The following is a 17,738-nucleotide window of genomic DNA, read 5'->3' on the forward strand; positions in this document are numbered from 1 at the left end:
CCTTTGCTGGTGTCTCATTAGTTGCTTTTGTGATATTTGGTTCTTTGCCTTTTCTTATTAGCTAGTTTAGCTTACCAGTTTGGATATGAAAATCAACATGGTATGCTAAACAAAGCTTTAGATAATTTTGTAAATCCGTAGATTCTTTAAGTCCTAGAGATGTAGATTAGATTGTGAGCTTCATTATATCTGCACGCTTTTGCTATCCGGTTTCTGCAGTCACGTGCCAGCTTGCGCGCCTTCGCGTTTTCAGAAATTCTGTGCACCCAAAAACCCTTTTGCTGTCAACGACTCGCCTTGTCATAATTAGAGCTTTCTTTTGCTTTACAGTGATACCCGTTTTGATCCGGGAGTCAGACATTATCTCCTAAAACCCTCGATTGCCCTTGCAAAGTGCTGGTTTGGGTTGTTCGACGGTCTGCAGCTTACCGTCAACCCGGATCCCTGCGACTAGCGACACCTCGGGCCTCAATTCTGCTTATAATTCATTTCTATTCTTACTGAAACCGTCGCCACAATGCACTTTACCGACTCAGAAGCCGCGGACGTGAAGTCATGGGTAGTGAAGAAGCTGGAGGACATGTGAGTTCCACTTGAATTCATGCCTAATCAACCATAACTTCTTCACTTCGAGCGTCTTGGCTAATTTATGATCGCAATGCTTGCAGCTCCGATGCGGACTCTGATGTCCTTGCCGATTACGTACTCGCGCTGATCAGAACCGATGCGCCAGACGATGAAATCCGACAAGCTTCGGTGGAAAACTTGGAGGACTTTTTGCGAGAACGTGCGCTTGACACTTCGACTAGGCAGTCTAGCCGGATAATGCTGACACCCACCAGACACTCAGCCGTTTGTTGACGAGCTCTTCACAAAATTTGGCCCGAAGCAGGCTGCCCCTGCTCCCCAATCCCAGCCTCCGCAGCAGCCTCATATCTTCTCTGCAACCGCTCAGCCATTCAACCCGCCCAGTGGCCCTAGAAACGATTTCAACAGTCGGAAACGAACGTTCAATGAAGGATTCCAGGGAGACCAAGGGGTCGAAGATGGCTCAATCCAGAACCGCGCCTTTAAGACTCCAAGAAGAGGCCGTGGTGGTGGTGTTGGTCGCGGTGACTGGATGGGTGGCGGTCACCCTATGCATGGTCAACAATTTCCAGGCCAGCAAGGCGGATTCCCTCCTATGATGCCTGGGTTCCCGGGCTTCGACCAGAATGATCCTATGGCCGCTGCCATGATGGGGATGCAGGGAATGGGGTTCCCGCAAATGCCCGGGATGCCAATGCCTGGAATGCCCGGTCAGCCGGGCATGGAACATCTGGCCAACCAGCGCTGTCCGTTCTATGATACTCAAGGTATCTGTTATTTGGGTACTGCTTGTCCTTATAAACACGGCGATGCGGGAGGAAAGAATGACGGTAAGTCTAGCAGCTTGTATCCATCCGAGTATTGGGCTAATATGTTCGATTAGAATACGACCCGAAGAGCGCAACAATTCCGAACAGAGATGGCGACTTTTCACGCGGCAGCGAGCGAGGCCGTGGTCGTGGGCGTGGTGGCTTCAGCGGACGAGGACGCGGCCGGTCCGACTTCTCATCCGCAGGACCCAACGAGGACCGCACAGTCACAACAATTGTGGTGGAGCAGATTCCTGACGACAAGCTCTCGGAGGAGGCTGTGCGCGAATTCTTTTCCCAGTTTGGTAATATTGTGGAGGTCTCGTTGCAGCCCTGGAAGAAGCTTGCTCTTGTTAGATATGAGACGTTTGCCGAGGCCAAACAAGCGTGGTCTAGCCCAAAGGTGATCTTTGACAACCGGTTTGTCAAGGTATACTGGCATAAGCCTAAGCCGAATGACAGGAACGGGGAATCCCAGCCTGAAACTCCAGCATTCAACCAGGAAGAGTTCGAGAAACAGCAAGCCGAGGCCCAGAGAACGCACGAGGAGAAGTTGAAGAAGCGACTGGAGGCCCAAAAAGCCAAGGAGGAACTTGAACGCCAGCGTGATGAACTTATGAAGAAGCAGCAAGAAGAAAAGGCACTTATCATGCAACGTCTTGGCGTCTCATCAAATAACGGCCCTGATACTGCGGATGTTCAATCCGAAGATCCCGCTGTTGATGAAAATGCGAGCGAGGAGACCAAAAAGCTGCGCGCTCAGTTGGCTGCTCTCGAGGCAGAGGCACAAAGTCTCGGTATTGACCCCTCCGACCCCTCAGCCTCATCTGGCCGGGGCGGATACCGGGGTCGTGGTGGGTACCGCGGCCGAGGCGGGTTCCGTGGCCGCGGAGGCTTCGACCCTTCATACCGTGGCGGATTCCGGGGCCGCGGTGGATTTGCCCCTCGTGGTCGAGGTGGTGTCTTGCGTCTAGACAACCGTCCCCGCCGAGTTGCCGTGACAGGCGTCGAGCTCCACTCGGACAAGGACGAAGCCCTGCGTCAGCACCTGATTGTAAGTTGTACCTTTTCCACTAAAGGAAATCACCAACTAACTAATTCTTCAGGGCATTGGCGAGTACGAGTCCATCGAGGCTAACCCGAACACACCTGGCTCCATCATTGTGGCTTTCAAAGAGCGATACCAGGCCGAGAAGTTCATGTTCAGCCCGTGGAACATCCCTAATGTGGGCGAGGTGCAACTGGCATGGCTTCCCAATCCTCCTATCACACTGCCAACTGCGTCAACAGAGCCAAAGAATGGGCTCGATGAGGAACAGGACACAAACATGGACACCACGCCAGTGTCTGCCCCGGTGCCACAACAGCCACCCCGTGATATGGATTATGATGTTGCTGAAGATGATGGCTGGGGAGCATAGTCAATCTCTTATCTCATGTACTTTGAACCCTGTGAATAGGCTACATTTATTTTCATCTTCAGAGACACTTTGATCTCGACCTTCTCATATATCCCTCCCTTGCAACCATAACAATCTAAATATTCTGCGGTGTCAATTCCACCATATACCCATCCTGGAACTTTACCGTCAATATGTCTCCCAAATAAACCCTGGATATGTTCTTGGTGTTGGTACTCACCGGATCAGCAACCATAGCAAACTTCTCAAAAAACCAAGCATAATTCCCATGAATCTCCCCAACCCCAACGCCCCTCTCAGCCTCCCACTCACTCAAAGGCACAGAGTCCCTCGAACAAACACCAGGCTCCTTCAAAATCTCCACCCCACCAGCCCTCAATCTCTCAACAGCAGCATTCACATCGGGAACCGTAAAACCCAGATGAGCAAACCCCAGATTCGGCGGGACATTACCATTGGAGATACCCACTTCGCCATTGCCATTCTCAGTCCCATGCACATGGAAAAGCTCCAAAAGTCCACTCGTCCTCGTTAAAACGGGCATTTGGGCGGTCGTTTCTACCCACTTCTCCATGCCTCCTTCGTCTGTTGTATCTGGTGGGTGACCAAGATAATAGATTGTGAATGGACCTGCATTCATATTGAAGACTACGCGCATGCCGAGGAGGTCGACGTAGAAGTGGAGGGAGCGTGCGGGGTCAGTTATGCGGAGGGCGAGGTGGTTTAGGCGGTAGTTTTTCGTTGCGGGGTCTAGGGGTGGGTTGAATGTTTTTGTTGGGCCGCCTGGGGTGAAAGCGCCTATTTCTGACGGAGGGATTGTTTTGAAGGAGTTGGTCATTGTGGTGATTCAAATTGAAGCTTGAAGTGTGGTTGTTTGGGTGAGGGGAAATGTATGCGATAGGAATGTGGATATATAGTGGAGTGGGGTTTAGGTATAGCTCTAAGGACGCTAATGGCTCTTGATTCTATGTCAACGGGACTCGGATGCCCAGTGCGTGGTGCATATTTATATTTGGTACGGATTGTTGGAAATCCCATGAGGGTATCATATCGTATTGTGCATCTAATGCAGTATCCTATATCCAGCCATCGGCCTATAACGTATTCCACAAGTATGACATGATATGCAAATAAATATGTGCAGCGAGGGTATCTGTCGAAGCCAAAAGGGATGCACATGAAAAACGAAGAGCAAACTACTATACAGGCCTAAAAAATAAGCCGAACTCATTCCGACGAAACAATCTCTACACCATCAGGAGCAGGTCCACTTGAGCTGTTCTTGTGAGAATTCTGCATGCCGAGGATTTGCCACGCACGTCCCATCATGCCATGTCCAAGACCCTGGGGGAACTCGACAGAAGCTTTATGGGCATGTTTCGGCATGCGGTCACGTAGAGCACGCTCGCGCTTAGCGGCAGCCAGTCGGTCTTGTTCGCGTTCATGATTGACGATGTCGTCGCGCCATTCGGACCAGTGTTCGAAGTTCTCGCGTTGGCGTAGAACTTGGTATCTGAGTCGAGATTTGGATGGGCGCCATGCGGTGCGGTTGACGGTATCTTCCTCGCGTTCCTGTGGGACCATTGTGGATTTGAGGTCTGGGACACGGGAGTCCTTGGTCAGTTTGAGGAGGTGGGTGAAGACGTCTCGGCTTTCCAGGGCTGTGCGCTGGATCTTCTCTTGCTCTACCGTTGGGGTTGTACGAGTGAGAGGGGCATCCAGCCAGGCGTACATGTCTGTTGACCGCTGTACAGAGTATGGGTCCATGTGGTTTGCACGGCGGTTCTCTTCACGGAGATAACGGACGGCGGATTGGAGGCTTTCGACTTCAGCGCGTAGAGACTCGTTCTCGTGCATTGCTGCCAGAGAAGCTTCGTTGTCGATGACAAGGCCCCCAGCTGCAGTCGCCACACCCGCAGTTCCAGAGACACGCTTCATTCTTTCGAGGCGGTTCTTATACTCGTCGCGCTCCGCTTCGGCGGTTTGAAGCTCTTTCTTCTGTCGCTCGACGGTCTTCTCCAGCTCGGCACTCATGTTCTGGCTTTCTTCAATCTTGGCTTCAAGCTCCTTGACCATAGACGCTTTCTTGCTCGCTTCTTTCATCCGCGACTCTAGAAGCTCAATTTTGATGCCTTGCTCTTCAAGAGTATTGTCTTTAACGCCCAGGGCCGTCGAGACTTCATGAACTTCGTTCTTGAGGCGGCGAATCTCTTCGTCGGCGTCTGGAGAAATCGTCTTGTTAGACTTGAGCTCCTCTGCTCGCGCAATCCAAGGAAATGCGCCCCTCTCGAACTCGGTAGTCTTAGACAGATCTGTTGAGATTGAGTCCAGCTCTTCAAGTTGACTGGCCAGATCGCGTAGCTTGTTCACTAGCAGGGAGAGTGGGTCGTTATTTTCGGTGGGAGTGTCTGGGCCCTGCATGAGACCGGTGGAGGCTAGCGACATGCTCTCCAATATCTCTTGCAAAGTATAGGGTTCAACACGACCTTCATCACTGGTCAGACTCAGCACAGCTTCGCCCAGCTTCCGAGCAAGTTCCGAGAGCTCTCGCGTGAAGTTCTCGATTTTTTTGAATGGCTCATCGGCCTGCTCTGAAAGAACAAGAGATCTCGAACGTAAGTCCTCAACGGCCCGGTGAATCTTGCCCATCGCTACCTTGTATCCACGAGCATGAGAAACAAAAGCATCGAGTTTGTTGAAAGCAAAGGTGATTTCTTCATTGCTTGTATCGACTTTGTCACCTTCACTGCCCTCATTGGCCTCGTTGCCTTCATTTGCTTCATTGCTTTCGCCGAGCTCCTTTGGAGCAGGCAACTTGGACTGGATGAGAGCCTTTAGTCGAGAGATGGCCGTAGCAGCATGGTCGAGGTATGATTGGGATAAGTTGGCGCGCATTGACAGCTCACCCGCAAAGTTCTCTGGGCTTGAGGGAAGCAGAGTCTCTGCCAGGTGTGCAATCAGAGCAATAGAGCGTTGCAATTCTACAGCGAACTTGGCCATGTTAACTTCGTTCTTTTTCAAATTCTCAATCCAGAAATTAAGGGTGCGCTCCACGGGCTCCATCTCGAACAAAGCGGCCTTGGTGCTGTTGAACTGCTCCGGTGTGCAGGCATTGATGTAAGTCACAAACCGGTCGCAAATTGTTGAGATCCATAGAAGATGTTCGGAGACCTCCAAGGCATTGAAAATCTCCTCGTGGCTGGAGATTACTGATTGCTCAGCTATGCGCTCACGAATTGTGCCGCTCATCACAGTAGCCTTGAAGCTCACACGTTGGAATCGAAGTAGGGCCAGAACGGCATTCCGCTCTCCTTCATAGTACTCCGGCAGATAAAGCTTCACAATGGAAAGATGTTGTGCGGCTTCTTCTGCTTCCATGCGCTTAAGTTCAACATCAATGGACTTCGTCTGTGCCTTTGATACTGAGGCATGTAGTTTCATGTTTAGGTCCATCATCGCGCGAGACCGTGTCGTGAGGTCAGTAGCCTCAGCTTCTGAGATCTGCTGAGACGCGCGCATATCTTCCAAATCGGCTTGGAGGTTCGTCACTAGTTCTCTGAAGCGAGACAATGTATACTCCAAATCTTCAATGACTTCATCTTGTTGGGTAATCTTCCGAGATTGTTCGCTGAATACGCCGTCGCGGTAATCGATTTCTTCTTGGAGTTGTTTCTCAGTCTCGATATGCGTATACTCGAGCTCATCGCTGATTTCTCTCAGAGCCTCCAGATCTTCAATGGCAGCTTTGAGCTCGCTGATTTCTTCCTGGTAGTGCATATTTTTGTCGGCAAGCTCTTCGATCATTTCCTCAGCACCAAGGGCGGTCTCTAGTTGTTGTTTGAGGTCATCCACATTTGTCTCCGCAACCAACAACCTTTCCTTGGTCGCTTCGAACTCGGATTTCACAGCAGAATATTCCTCAAGATCTTGTTCGAGTTCCTTAATCTGATCTTTCAGGTCTGCTTCTTGTTGCTGTGTCATATCACGGAGTCGGATGAGAGCCTCGCGAAGGCGTTCGTTGGTCTTCTCCATCTGCAGCCATCCATGACTAGATCGCTCCTCGGGGCTTGTAACTTGGCTGAACTCCTCATTCTCCTCGCGGAGAACCTCAACCTCCAATTGAAGCTCTTCCATTTTCGACCGGAGCGCATCGCATTCATGTTTGAATGCATCGGCCGTCTCCTCTGCCATCTCGCGGTCAAGTCCCGCCATTTCCATGAGTGATTCATGCTCAGCCTGCATACGTTCCACTTCCTCCAAACGAGCTTCCGTATCTCTGAGTTTCTTGCGCAGATCTGTAATCTCTATTTGCTGGGGCTGGTACTTCGCCTGCAACTTCTGAATGATAGCTTCGAATTTATCACGTTCAGACTGCAGCTGCTCAAGGGTTTTCATCTTTTCACGGTCCTCAGACCGTTTCTTTTCCATCACACGAAGCTTGGTTTGAAGCTCCTCTAGCTCTCGACTGACAGCAGTGCTCTGGCCCTGGCGCTGGGTTGTGGACGTCGCAGCTCCTGGCCGAGCAGCCGCAGGGCGCGTAGCAGTCATCGACTGTCGAGGGGTCTTAGCGGCTGGTGGAGGTGCCATCTCTGTATCGTGTGGTCCATCCTCGGCATCTAGAGATTCAACATCTGTGGGCTCCTCTGAGGGTCCACTTGTTCCGGCTTCCCCATCTGCTGCTTTTGTGGGGGCAACCTGGCGTACGGAGGGTCGTTTCGACAAGGCAGGTGCGGACACATTGGTCTGAGAGCTCGGTCGCGATGATCTGGTTGAGCCGGAAACAGAAGGGCGTGATGATCTGGGGGCTGGAGTTGAAGATGGGCCGACTGAAGGTCGAGTGGTAGGTGCTGGTCGGGGCCGATTAGATGCCACGGTGGAAGTGCGCGCAGCACCCCCCATCGAAGGGCGAGCAGGGGCGCCCGAGGACAGCTGTTTTGTGGGGGACTTGGTAGGGGACTAGAAAAAGAGAGATTAATGAGTACTTGCGCGGCGAACCATTATGGACCATTGCATACCCTTAAAGATGATCGAGCGCCCATCTTCGGGGCTGGCGTAGGGGTGGACGCATTGACGCTTTGTCGCTTGGCTGCACTCGGCGGCACTCCAGGAGGCTTCTTTGCAGCCGTCGAGATGGATGGCCTGCCGGTGGTGGCATTGGTACCGGCTCTGGTCCTTTGTTTACTCTCCCGCGGAGCTTGTGGTAGAACCGCGCCAACGGCCGTGGGCCGGATGAACATGCCATAACCTGCTTCACAATCAAAATACCGCTCCCCTTGGACTGCGCCATCGTTCTTGCCCGTGGCGTCTGTCAATTCAACGCCAATCCAATCTCCAGCTGCGAAGTGAGTGCTGCCAATGAAGCGCACGGTGGCCTGTCGTCCGTCGGTCAAGGTGATCACCGAGCCAGGTGATATATCTTGACCAGACATAATGAGGACAAAGGATCAAAGACCCACGATGCGCTCAAACAGTAACAGAGGGGTGTTTGTCGAAGTGAGTTGGGAGAAGAGGGACGGGGCCCCGAGGCACTAAGGAGTCCGCTTCGCGCGCCGCCGATCATCAATGGCCTGAGGCAGAAAATATGACATACTAAGCAGCAGCGCGTACATTGTACATTGTACAGTGTCGATGAAATGCACAAATATCACGCTTTAGGCGTATACCTGGATTTAATTAGGTAGGATGTCTCCATGAACTTAGTCAAGGGTAGTTGCTCAGTAACAGGTAACTAATACCTATGAGAGCAAATGTCCAATTAACTAGTTGTATCTCTACTTAGTTAAAAAAAATCAGACACAAGATATGGAGTCAGTTGCTGTAAGTTTTAGCATAACTCTTCATGGCTAGTGATTTTGTGCATATCGTGGCCAGGGACTGTGCCCCTGGATATTGTGAACAGCATTGGAATTTCTCAAAATTGGAATCATGTTCTTTCTAGATCATAACGTCTTTGGTAATTAGAATGATAGTCTATTCTACATCAACATGGTAAATCTTCAGCAATGAACTGCAACTGCAAACAAGCAGCCCATCTATGTACAACCGTCGGATTATAGATCTAGGTTCGTTTCAAACCTCTATAAACAAGAAATGAAATCGTTGAGCTCGTCAAATCAAACCCGACAGGGTCGTCTTACGACTTGAAGACCTCCGGGAAGTGAACGCGTAGCTCCTCAAGATCCGAGATTAGGTACTTTGATGCCGGAATGCGTGGAATTTCGACTCCCGCCTCCACAAAGTGAACAGTTGACCAGCCTCGAGCCGCTGCATGTTTGCAATTGAGATATGAATCATCTGTACGTTCAGAATTGTCAGCATTTGCTTGGGAAACCCGAACTTCACCGCAGGACTCAGATTTCAAAGCCACTTACCGACAAAGTAGCACGATTCGGTGCTGGGGGCCCCGGCCTCCTTCTCTGCCTTTGCATACATCTCCTGGCTCGGTTTGCAAACCAACGGCAGCGAGCCATAGTCACAATACGTAATACCCTCAAACAGATCTTCAATACCCAGCAATTTCACCACCCGCTTTCCATGGTTGACGTAAGCATTGGTGAGCAGCCAGGGCTTCACCTTGCTGGTATCCAAGGACTCCAGTAGAGTGCGGAGCTTGGGATTCGGTTGCAGGATTTTATCGAGAGGAAGAGCATCATCCACTTCGTAGTTGAACTCGAGCGGGTCAATCTTGTGGTGGCGGGTCAGACCTTCAATGGCAAGACCGTACTCCCGATAGTATTTTTGGTGCAGCATATGCGCATCCTCCGGAGTAAGATCGAGGTGCTTGCAGAAGAACTTGTCTAAAGCGCAAGAAATGGTTAGTTTCAGCGCAATTGGTGACTTGGGCCCAAGAATACTCACTGATCAACTTCTGCATTTCATCATGGATATTGCATCCTGCGCGCAAGGGTCAGTATCGCCGTATCTCGTGGTAGTCGCAATTGGCGTCGCAGTCACACCTTTAGAGTACAGCTAGAAAGAGTTACTTCAAATTAGCAATACCATTCCCGCGAACTCCAGTTCAAAGTCAATCCGCCGTTACACGTACACAGTTGTCAATATCGAAGAAGAAGACCGGCCGTGAGTCACCGTTTATCCCGTTGGCAGTCATTGTCGAGTATCGATTGGGTCGGGGGAGAAAAACAGGCGTTCTAGAGATACTTGAAGTAGGGCGAAGAAGCTGACGAGCAGGTAAAGAAAAGAACGAGCGATGCATGAAGAGAAATAGGCGGATGAGGCGAGTCGGGGACCCAAAGTAGAACGAGATGGTTTGGGGGGTTGTCATTGGCAGCGCGGAGAGGAACCCGCGTTACCTAATCCGCCCTAGCGTGAAAAAGCACAGTCGTCACTTTTCTTCTTGTTTTGCTTCAACGCCATTCTTGCGGTCTGAAAAAGTAAGCCTTTTCTTTTGACCGCTCGAATATTAGCGCGGGTGACATGAGGTTATACCCCCTCTAGAGATCACAATTCTCTCTTCCATAAACAGCTGCTAGCTTCATCTTGATCCCTTTCCTCCAGCTTTGGACCATGGCGGCAGCTCATGCAACTCACCTTACAGCAGGACCGATGGCATCTTCCGCGACAATAACATCCGAGGAGGTTCGGGAATATGAGAGAATTTTGAAAATCAGCGACGAGATTTTCTCGGGGTCACACCCGCGTCTCAAGGTTCCCCAGAATGTTGTGCGCAAGCCGAAGGGTCAACCAGGCCAAAATGGTCAGTTGGCTCAACAGGCATTGAAAAGCAAGCCTACGGCGTCGGGGTCTGTACCTCTATTGGATACTTCCCGCCACCCTCAAAGCTTTCAAAAACAGACCCCTGGAAATGCGCCATTCCTTTCCTCCGCGAGTGCAACACCAACTGCTCGCGTAGCTGCTAAGCCCGCGTCAGAAATCGATCCCATATTCTTGACAAAGTCGGATGACCTAGTCAGAGCGGAGCTTCAATTACAACGGCAGAGGGTGGAAAGAACGCTTCGCGATCAGTTGGAACAGAAAAAACAGGATCTAAAGCAGAAACCTGCAGTTCAGGACACGAAGCCGAATTTTGATGTTTCGGATGTGCTGAACAAGGCACTCGATATTGTGAAGCCTGTTTCTTTGAGCGATCCTTCAGAGAACTCGTTTGATGAGAATTCCTATTACTCCAGTAAAGCTCCTGACTCGCCGCCTGCAGTTGGCGAGCAGCAAGACCCATCTCCTGTGGTCCCGGCTCGGGCATTAGGTGCCTCGGCAGGGGCTCCGGTAGAGCATTTTGCAGATGAGTTGCAGCGACTTGAATCTCTGAACAGGACTGGATCCGATCAGGAAATGCAAGATGCTTATTCTGTTGCTGACCACCGCATCCCCCATCCCCAGAAGCAGCTGCACCCAAGCCACACCGAGGCTCGCCGGTTACATAAAGCACATCAAGTTGATCCCCTGGAGGAACCTGAATACTCGCCTCCTGCCCCAGTGGCCCCGCCGATTGATCACAGGGATTACCAGCGAGAGGTAGCCAACAACCAAGGCAGAGCTAGATACGCCGAGCAGCCTCGAGAAGTACAAGCACTTCCCCATGGGCAGAATGTCACTGTAGTCCGAAACCATATCACCTCCCCAGCAGCTCCTCGGCCGTCTCGTGTCTCACCACTGGCAACTCAAAAGCTGCCTCCAGTCCAACAAAGCCGGGATGAACGATTTGAACATGTTTTAGAACGGGTTTATTCTGATCCCGAGTCTGGTCGGGCCAGTCCCAATGGTCCGGTCTCGCAGCCTGTGTCTCGAAAGCGAAGAAGACAGGAGAAAGGACAAGACGTTCGTGTATCCTACAAGAGACAGAATGCTGATTCTTCTGATACCTACATTAAAGAGGAGCCAGTGTCCCCGCCACCTTTCACTGATGACCATGTCATTTCGAGAAGCCGCCAGCCGCAGGAACAGCCTGTATACATTGACATCTCGTCGCCGGGATATAATCCTGTGATCGAGCGACGCGAGCCGTCCGGTCGAGGACCAGTATATGAGGTTGACCAGTATCGCGAGATCCCCGTTGAACAAGGACCACCACGGACTATGTCTCGATTTAGCACCAGGCGTCCAGTTCATGATGATCCCAATTTGCGAAGAGTGGCCAGTATGCAGTACGCAAGACAACCTGAATATCCTCAGGGGTACATCGACCACGACCCTCGTGACATCAGAGCAGCATCCTATGCAGTCGTCGAGAGGCGCCTTCCAGAGCAATCCAGGTACTATGAGGAGGTCCCGGCCTATGGATCACGTTACATCGAGGTGGACGATCATCCACAACCCACCTATCGACCTCAGTATTACGAGGAACATCAACCTGCCCGGGCCATGCCTCCACCCCCACGCCGATATTTTGTTGACGAGCATGGTAATGAGTATGAAATGGTACCATCTCGAAGGACACAGACCATGGCGCCACCACCCCGTCCAGCATCTCGAGCTCCCGCTCCCCAAGCCGAAATTTACGACGACCGAGCTCCTATCCGCACTGCCAGTGTTCGTGCTCCATCAATTGTGCAAGAACCTTACATGGACAATCGATATATCCAAGAGATGCCACCTCCCCAGCCCGTCTACAGACGCATCCCTGCTGATTATGCTCGGCCCATTGCTGGCGAACGACAAACTTACGTCGCGCCCTTGGAAGGACATGAGCCATATTCCCGTTCCGGTAGCGTGCAGGTTGCCGAGTATATACCTCGCCGTCAGAATTATGTAGAAGAGCACTCTATACCCCAGGAAAGAGTGATCCGCACCGCTAGCGTGCGACCACAACCCCAGCATCGATACGAGGAGCAACCCCATGAAATTATTCAGCGCGTTGGAAGTACCCGCCCTGCTGGGCCTAGCCGTGAAGTTTACGTGGATGAAAGACCCATGGGTGAATATGTTGAGCGACCCTACTACGTCCGAGAAAGACGTTATTATGAAGGTGATGATGGGAATCGCATGGCGTTGGATGGAAATACGGAGCCAGTGCATCGTGCTCCTCAGCATTACTAAGACGCTTCTATTTTAGCCTTCTCTTTCACTGTGCATTTGCATTGGCGCGCTTTGAATTATCTTCTAACTCATGTAATGTTGACTATTTTAAGCCACAAACTACGTTTGTCGGTTCAATGAGCTTGCCATTAATGTAAAATAAGTTAATGTCTTATGAAAGCATCCACTTGGATCAATTGATTTCTTCAAATTGTATTCCTACATGATTAAAAACCCCTCTAGGCAGCATAAACTTGATCCTTCATCTGTTTGTCCACAAGCCATGTCCTCATTCTTGAGCAACAAAACCTCAAGGATGCATACGTCTATACCCGATGAATGTCTGCACATGTCGAGTCCTGAACGGCGATGGAATCCATGATGGTTTCTTCCTAGCTTTGTGGATATCTCAATAGATGTCAGCTTATGCGGACTTCTCATAACAACCACCATCTTGGAGCGCGAGCATTTGAACCAGTTCAGCGGGACAAATGGCCATTTCTTATGCGGATCGTCTTTGCCTGGCAGGTCATGAGATGGCTAGGAGGTTGCATAAATCTGGGCTTTATTCGTGAGAACGGCCATTATTGTGCTGTGCAAATGTCAGATTCTGATGCCGGTTAGATGTTGACAGCTGTGCATCAAGGATTCGAGCATGTCTGGGGTTCAGGCTGATACCATCGGACCTAGAAGATAGTTACGAGTCAGCATTGTATTTTCGGAGTAAACTCAAGCAATGGCAATGGTTGGAAGTATGTATAGTGATTCAATCAGGTCTCAAAGATAGTCGGCATGGTTATTTCCGAAAATGAGTTTCATCATGGATACATTTTGAAAAGCCCCACCACGCGAGATGAAAAATTTTACCTCCAGTATACACAAAATATATTCCAGCGAGATTCTTGAAATGGACCTCACTCTGTCCAAATGGTATTCCTTTGGATGTAGCACCAATGATATTGGGAGGTCGAGGGGAATCGGCCTGTATCAGAACAACACAATCTCACAACTGTGAAGCTCATTGTCATTCTCTATTCATCATTTGCAAGTCTCTCCTGGTGGCCCTTCTTCTCAGGATTCCCAACCGAATGTAGCTGCGGCGGGAAGGGTGAACGTATCGTTCGCAAACCCTAAAGTATGTCATGCGGTTAACATGCAGCTTCAAAAGTGTCACGATCCATATCAGAAGGGGAAATTGATCTCCGAATAGAAAAATCCAGACATATCACACGTCTCATTTGCGGACGTTTCCAGCATGATATGCTTCGAATATAAATAACTGAGTTAAAGCTCATTATAAATGTCATGGAGCGTGAGCTATCGATGTGTCGGGACAAAGTAAGCATGCTTTGTCATTATTTCGCATCTCAGAAAGTAGGTTTCTCAACATGACAAGTCCCGTGGATCCTTTACCTAATTTGTACGTCCTTGAAACTGGTCAAAAGTCGGAAGGGTGTTAAAGAGCCAAACTCAGAATCTCCACGAGTACCCTGAACTGGTGCAACTCAAACATGCCTTGAAAACTCTGGCCATATAATTCAGTCAGTCATGGTTCTCTGCTAAGAAGCTCAACACAATATCGCATCATCTCACGCATCATAAATGTCCAGTTATCGACAAAAACTTTCCGAATAACAATATCTTTTTTAATCATTTGCGTGGGCAGGTTTGTTGGCCCTCTCCACATTCCACTGGGGAGACATTACTTACCACCATTAAGATTCGAAATATACTCACGACACCATCAAGTACCTGAATTCCTCGGCATTTTTCGAAGGATGGAAAGCCCTTGACAGAGTGGCATCACAACTAGAACAATAGAAAGGTTGTTAGCGGATAGTGGTGAGCATTTAATAAGTCAACCAACCAATGAAACAAGGAAACAATCACAGGTCTCTAGTGGGAACACAGCATCGAGGGGATTACAGGCACGTAGCATCGTATCAGAGTGACACAACATTCAGCATGATACGTATGGACGATATCTCTCTTGGTCACCATCCTCTGCGAGCACTGCGGGTTGTAAGCTCGGCGCTTGGGGGAGGACGTCAATGAGGAAGCGAGTTGCAGACGTGATGGGGACATGATGGTGCATTCATTCTCAGGATGTGTGTATTGATATGATGCATGATGTGTGGAGACGTGACTTGCATAGCAAACACCTTTCACAATCTGGCATACCTTTTTCCGAATTCAACCTCTGATATGATCAACATGAAAGCAGAGGCGGCCTTGGAAGTAATGTATCTAAGAAGTAGATAGAAGAAGGGGCTTTTGAGGAGAATAATAGTGTGAGGAGGGAAAGGGAAGGAGGAGGAAGAGAAGAAAGAGAGGCAGAGTAGGTGGTTGTTGATAGTCACGTAGAAATCAGTGATGGCATGGATGTAAACCAGTTGTTGACCACACTTTCGCCCACAAACTCTTATCTACGTGTAAGCATGACATACCAATGTCAACATAATACCTCTCAGCAGCTCTATGAGGCATATCTGGACAATCTAATGAGTTGTTTAAACAGATTGTACTAGAAATTACCCTGTCTATGCCTGCTTATCCAGTTTTGTGAGGCTTTACAAGTCCATACCAGCACCTCAAACCACTCCATGAACCCAGGAACAATCATAGATAAACTTGAGAGGCCTTAAGGGCATCATGAATGTAAGTCTTGCGAACGAATCTACTCTAGAACAGCGATTTTCGTACGTGGCTAGCATTGGCGGTATAACGTGAAAATCGTCAAGGGTCCTAGCAGGTCACGTCGCGAGCATCTGTACAGCCCTGGAGAGAGAATGGCACTTAAATGCAGTTCAAACACAATGTGTAGTTTCCCATATTGCCCTGTGACTCCGACGAACAAGTACACACATGCCACCGCCGATCCCACGATACTTTCAGCCAGGATTGTCAATAGTTTGCCGAACTAACAATTAGATAAACTTCAAAGTGGGGAACGCAGCAAATCAGAACTCGAATCCATTGGTTCGATCCTGACATCGGCCAAGCTCGCCATACCCGCAGACCCTCATTCTTGAATTCTGTACCAATCACGGTGCATATTATGCAGTCTGCAGCTGAGATTGCATTGGACCAGAGTCGGGGACTCCAGGGGTAACTCCGAGGGCAATTATGACTCCTCGTTGTTTAATTTTATTTTGCGTTTCCTTTCCATTTCCCTAGTGAACTACTCCAGATCGTGTATTGTTTCTGGGTTCGGGTCCATATTGTCGATTTGGACGGCTGTTGTTATCCCTTGGTGGACCAGTCAACATGAGCATCCGCAATGTACAGGGAGAGGGTCTTCAGCGCATGATCGCCATCCTTGGCGCGGTCGCGTTTCTGATTCAAGGATATAACCAGTCAGTTATGAATGGCTTCACTACGTTGCCCAGTTTTCTGGCCGCCATTCCGGAGGTCGATACTGTCAACACTACTGGCGCGCAGGCGTCGCATAATTCCACGATCTTAGGTTGGTTATGCACTGACCCTTCTTGTGGTGGGCTGATTTACTAAACGATTCTCACAGGTCTCGTGGTGGCTATTTTTGAATTGGGTTCTGCTATTGGTGCTCTCTCATGCCTAGCTATTGGTGATAGGCTTGGTCGTCCTAAGACGATGCTGGTAGCTGGAGTCATCTGTACAATTGGTGTGGTTATCCAAGCATCCACTTACTCCCTCGCGCAAATTCTAGTTGGCAGAATCGTTACTGGTATGTTCATCTTCGATGGAAGACCCATTAGCCGGCAAGCTGATACTGTGGTATAGGTGTTGGAATCGGTCTCTACACAGGAACTGTTCCGATGTATGTGAGCGAGTCATCCAGTGCCACAAAGCGAGGACAGCTTGTGCTGGTAGAAGGTGTCTTTGCACTAAGTGGTCTGGCCATCGCATCATGGGTCAATTTTGGCATGTTTTATACAACAGGCTCAGTCAGCTGGAGATTCCCCATCGCTCTTCAGCTGGTGTTCATTATCATCATTGTTTCACTCACCCCATGGCTCCCGGAATCTCCTCGATATCTAGTCAAAAAGGGGAGAATTGAAGAAGCAACCACTATTATGGCAAGATTGCTAGGCCTCCCTGAAGACGACACTCAGGTGTCCAAAGAGATTGCTGTCATCCAAGCTGCTCTTGCCAGAGACGCCGGGCATCGCGAAAAGCATTCCTCCAATCCTTTCTCAATGAACGAAAACAGACACCTCCACCGACTGTTGATCGCGGCCAGTGGAACTATGATCACTCAAATGACCGGTATCAATGTGATCGCAGGTTATTCCACGTCGATCTTCGAGGAGACTCTTGGTTACTCGGGCAGCGATGCTAGAATTTTCTCTGCCTGTCTGCAGATGGCTTTGGCACTAGGCGCCTTGACCGCGATTTTCCTGGTCGACCGAGTTGGCCGTCGTCCGATGATGCTGTTCTCCACAGGCTCTATGGTTATAGCCCAGGCAGCTGTTGCAGGCTTGACATCGAATTTGTCGAACCCGGCTACAGGCAAAGCAGCTGTGTTCTTCTATTTCTTCGCCATGTACTTCCTCCCCATCGGCATGTTCATTATGCCATTCATGTACGGCTCGGAAATTGCTCCTCTGTCGATCCGTCACATTCTTGCCGCGGCCACAGCCGTGTCTAGCTGGCTCTTCAACTTTATGGTGGCTGAAGTCACTCCTGTTGCGCGCGACAATATTGGTTGGAAATATGATATCGTGTATGCTGCAACCAGCACGGCGGGCTGTGTACTCATCTACCTGTTCTATCCCGAGACCCGAGGCCGATCATTGGAGGAGATTGATGAGATTTTCCGTCAGTCCAAGTCTATCTGGGATCCTGTCCGTGTGGCCAAGAAGCTCCCCGTCGGCTTCGATATGCTAGAAACCATTGATCCTTCTTCAAAGGAGGCTTCGAGCCGTACAGAGGCGGCATGATTGCTATC

General features: G+C 49.9%; 6 protein-coding genes across 6 annotated transcripts; 3 read left to right on the forward strand and 3 right to left on the reverse strand.

Moving 5' to 3' along the window:
* Positions 1 to 517: 517 nt before the first annotated feature.
* On the forward strand, positions 518 to 2,818 carry N7484_005815 (CCCH zinc finger and RRM domain protein; the record flags this gene model as incomplete). Its single annotated transcript, XM_057116234.1, has 5 exons — positions 518 to 582; positions 669 to 787; positions 843 to 1,418; positions 1,472 to 2,451; positions 2,504 to 2,818. The coding sequence occupies 5 exons, from the start codon at positions 518 to 520 to the stop codon at positions 2,816 to 2,818; spliced, it is 2,055 nt and encodes a 684-aa protein (XP_056972117.1).
* Positions 2,819 to 2,933: 115 nt separating this feature from the next.
* Positions 2,934 to 3,656, reverse strand: N7484_005816 (putative lactoylglutathione lyase (Glo1); the record flags this gene model as incomplete). Its single annotated transcript, XM_057116235.1, has 2 exons — positions 2,934 to 2,972; positions 3,039 to 3,656. 2 exons carry the CDS (start codon positions 3,654 to 3,656, stop codon positions 2,934 to 2,936), a joined length of 657 nt encoding a protein of 218 aa, XP_056972118.1.
* A 389-nt stretch (positions 3,657 to 4,045) lies between these two features.
* Positions 4,046 to 8,247, reverse strand: N7484_005817 (uncharacterized protein; the record flags this gene model as incomplete). Its single annotated transcript, XM_057116236.1, has 2 exons — positions 4,046 to 7,774; positions 7,834 to 8,247. The coding sequence occupies 2 exons, from the start codon at positions 8,245 to 8,247 to the stop codon at positions 4,046 to 4,048; spliced, it is 4,143 nt and encodes a 1,380-aa protein (XP_056972119.1).
* Positions 8,248 to 8,951: 704 nt separating this feature from the next.
* N7484_005818 (putative pyrimidine 5'-nucleotidase) lies at positions 8,952 to 9,926 on the reverse strand (the record flags this gene model as incomplete). Its single annotated transcript, XM_057116237.1, has 5 exons — positions 8,952 to 9,112; positions 9,190 to 9,615; positions 9,677 to 9,712; positions 9,775 to 9,787; positions 9,864 to 9,926. The coding sequence occupies 5 exons, from the start codon at positions 9,924 to 9,926 to the stop codon at positions 8,952 to 8,954; spliced, it is 699 nt and encodes a 232-aa protein (XP_056972120.1).
* A 416-nt stretch (positions 9,927 to 10,342) lies between these two features.
* Positions 10,343 to 12,829, forward strand: N7484_005819 (uncharacterized protein; the record flags this gene model as incomplete). The annotated part of the gene is made up of 1 exon (XM_057116238.1): positions 10,343 to 12,829. One exon carries the CDS (start codon positions 10,343 to 10,345, stop codon positions 12,827 to 12,829), a length of 2,487 nt encoding a protein of 828 aa, XP_056972121.1.
* Positions 12,830 to 16,075: 3,246 nt separating this feature from the next.
* N7484_005820 (sugar porter family MFS transporter) lies at positions 16,076 to 17,730 on the forward strand (the record flags this gene model as incomplete). The annotated part of the gene is made up of 3 exons (XM_057116239.1): positions 16,076 to 16,274; positions 16,332 to 16,514; positions 16,571 to 17,730. The coding sequence occupies 3 exons, from the start codon at positions 16,076 to 16,078 to the stop codon at positions 17,728 to 17,730; spliced, it is 1,542 nt and encodes a 513-aa protein (XP_056972122.1).
* Positions 17,731 to 17,738: the final 8 nt, after the last annotated feature.

This window comes from Penicillium longicatenatum, assembly GCF_028827895.1.
Source record: "Penicillium longicatenatum strain IBT 33135 chromosome Unknown contig_3_segment0_segment0, whole genome shotgun sequence".
Classification (NCBI taxonomy): Eukaryota; Fungi; Ascomycota; class Eurotiomycetes; order Eurotiales; family Aspergillaceae; genus Penicillium; species Penicillium longicatenatum.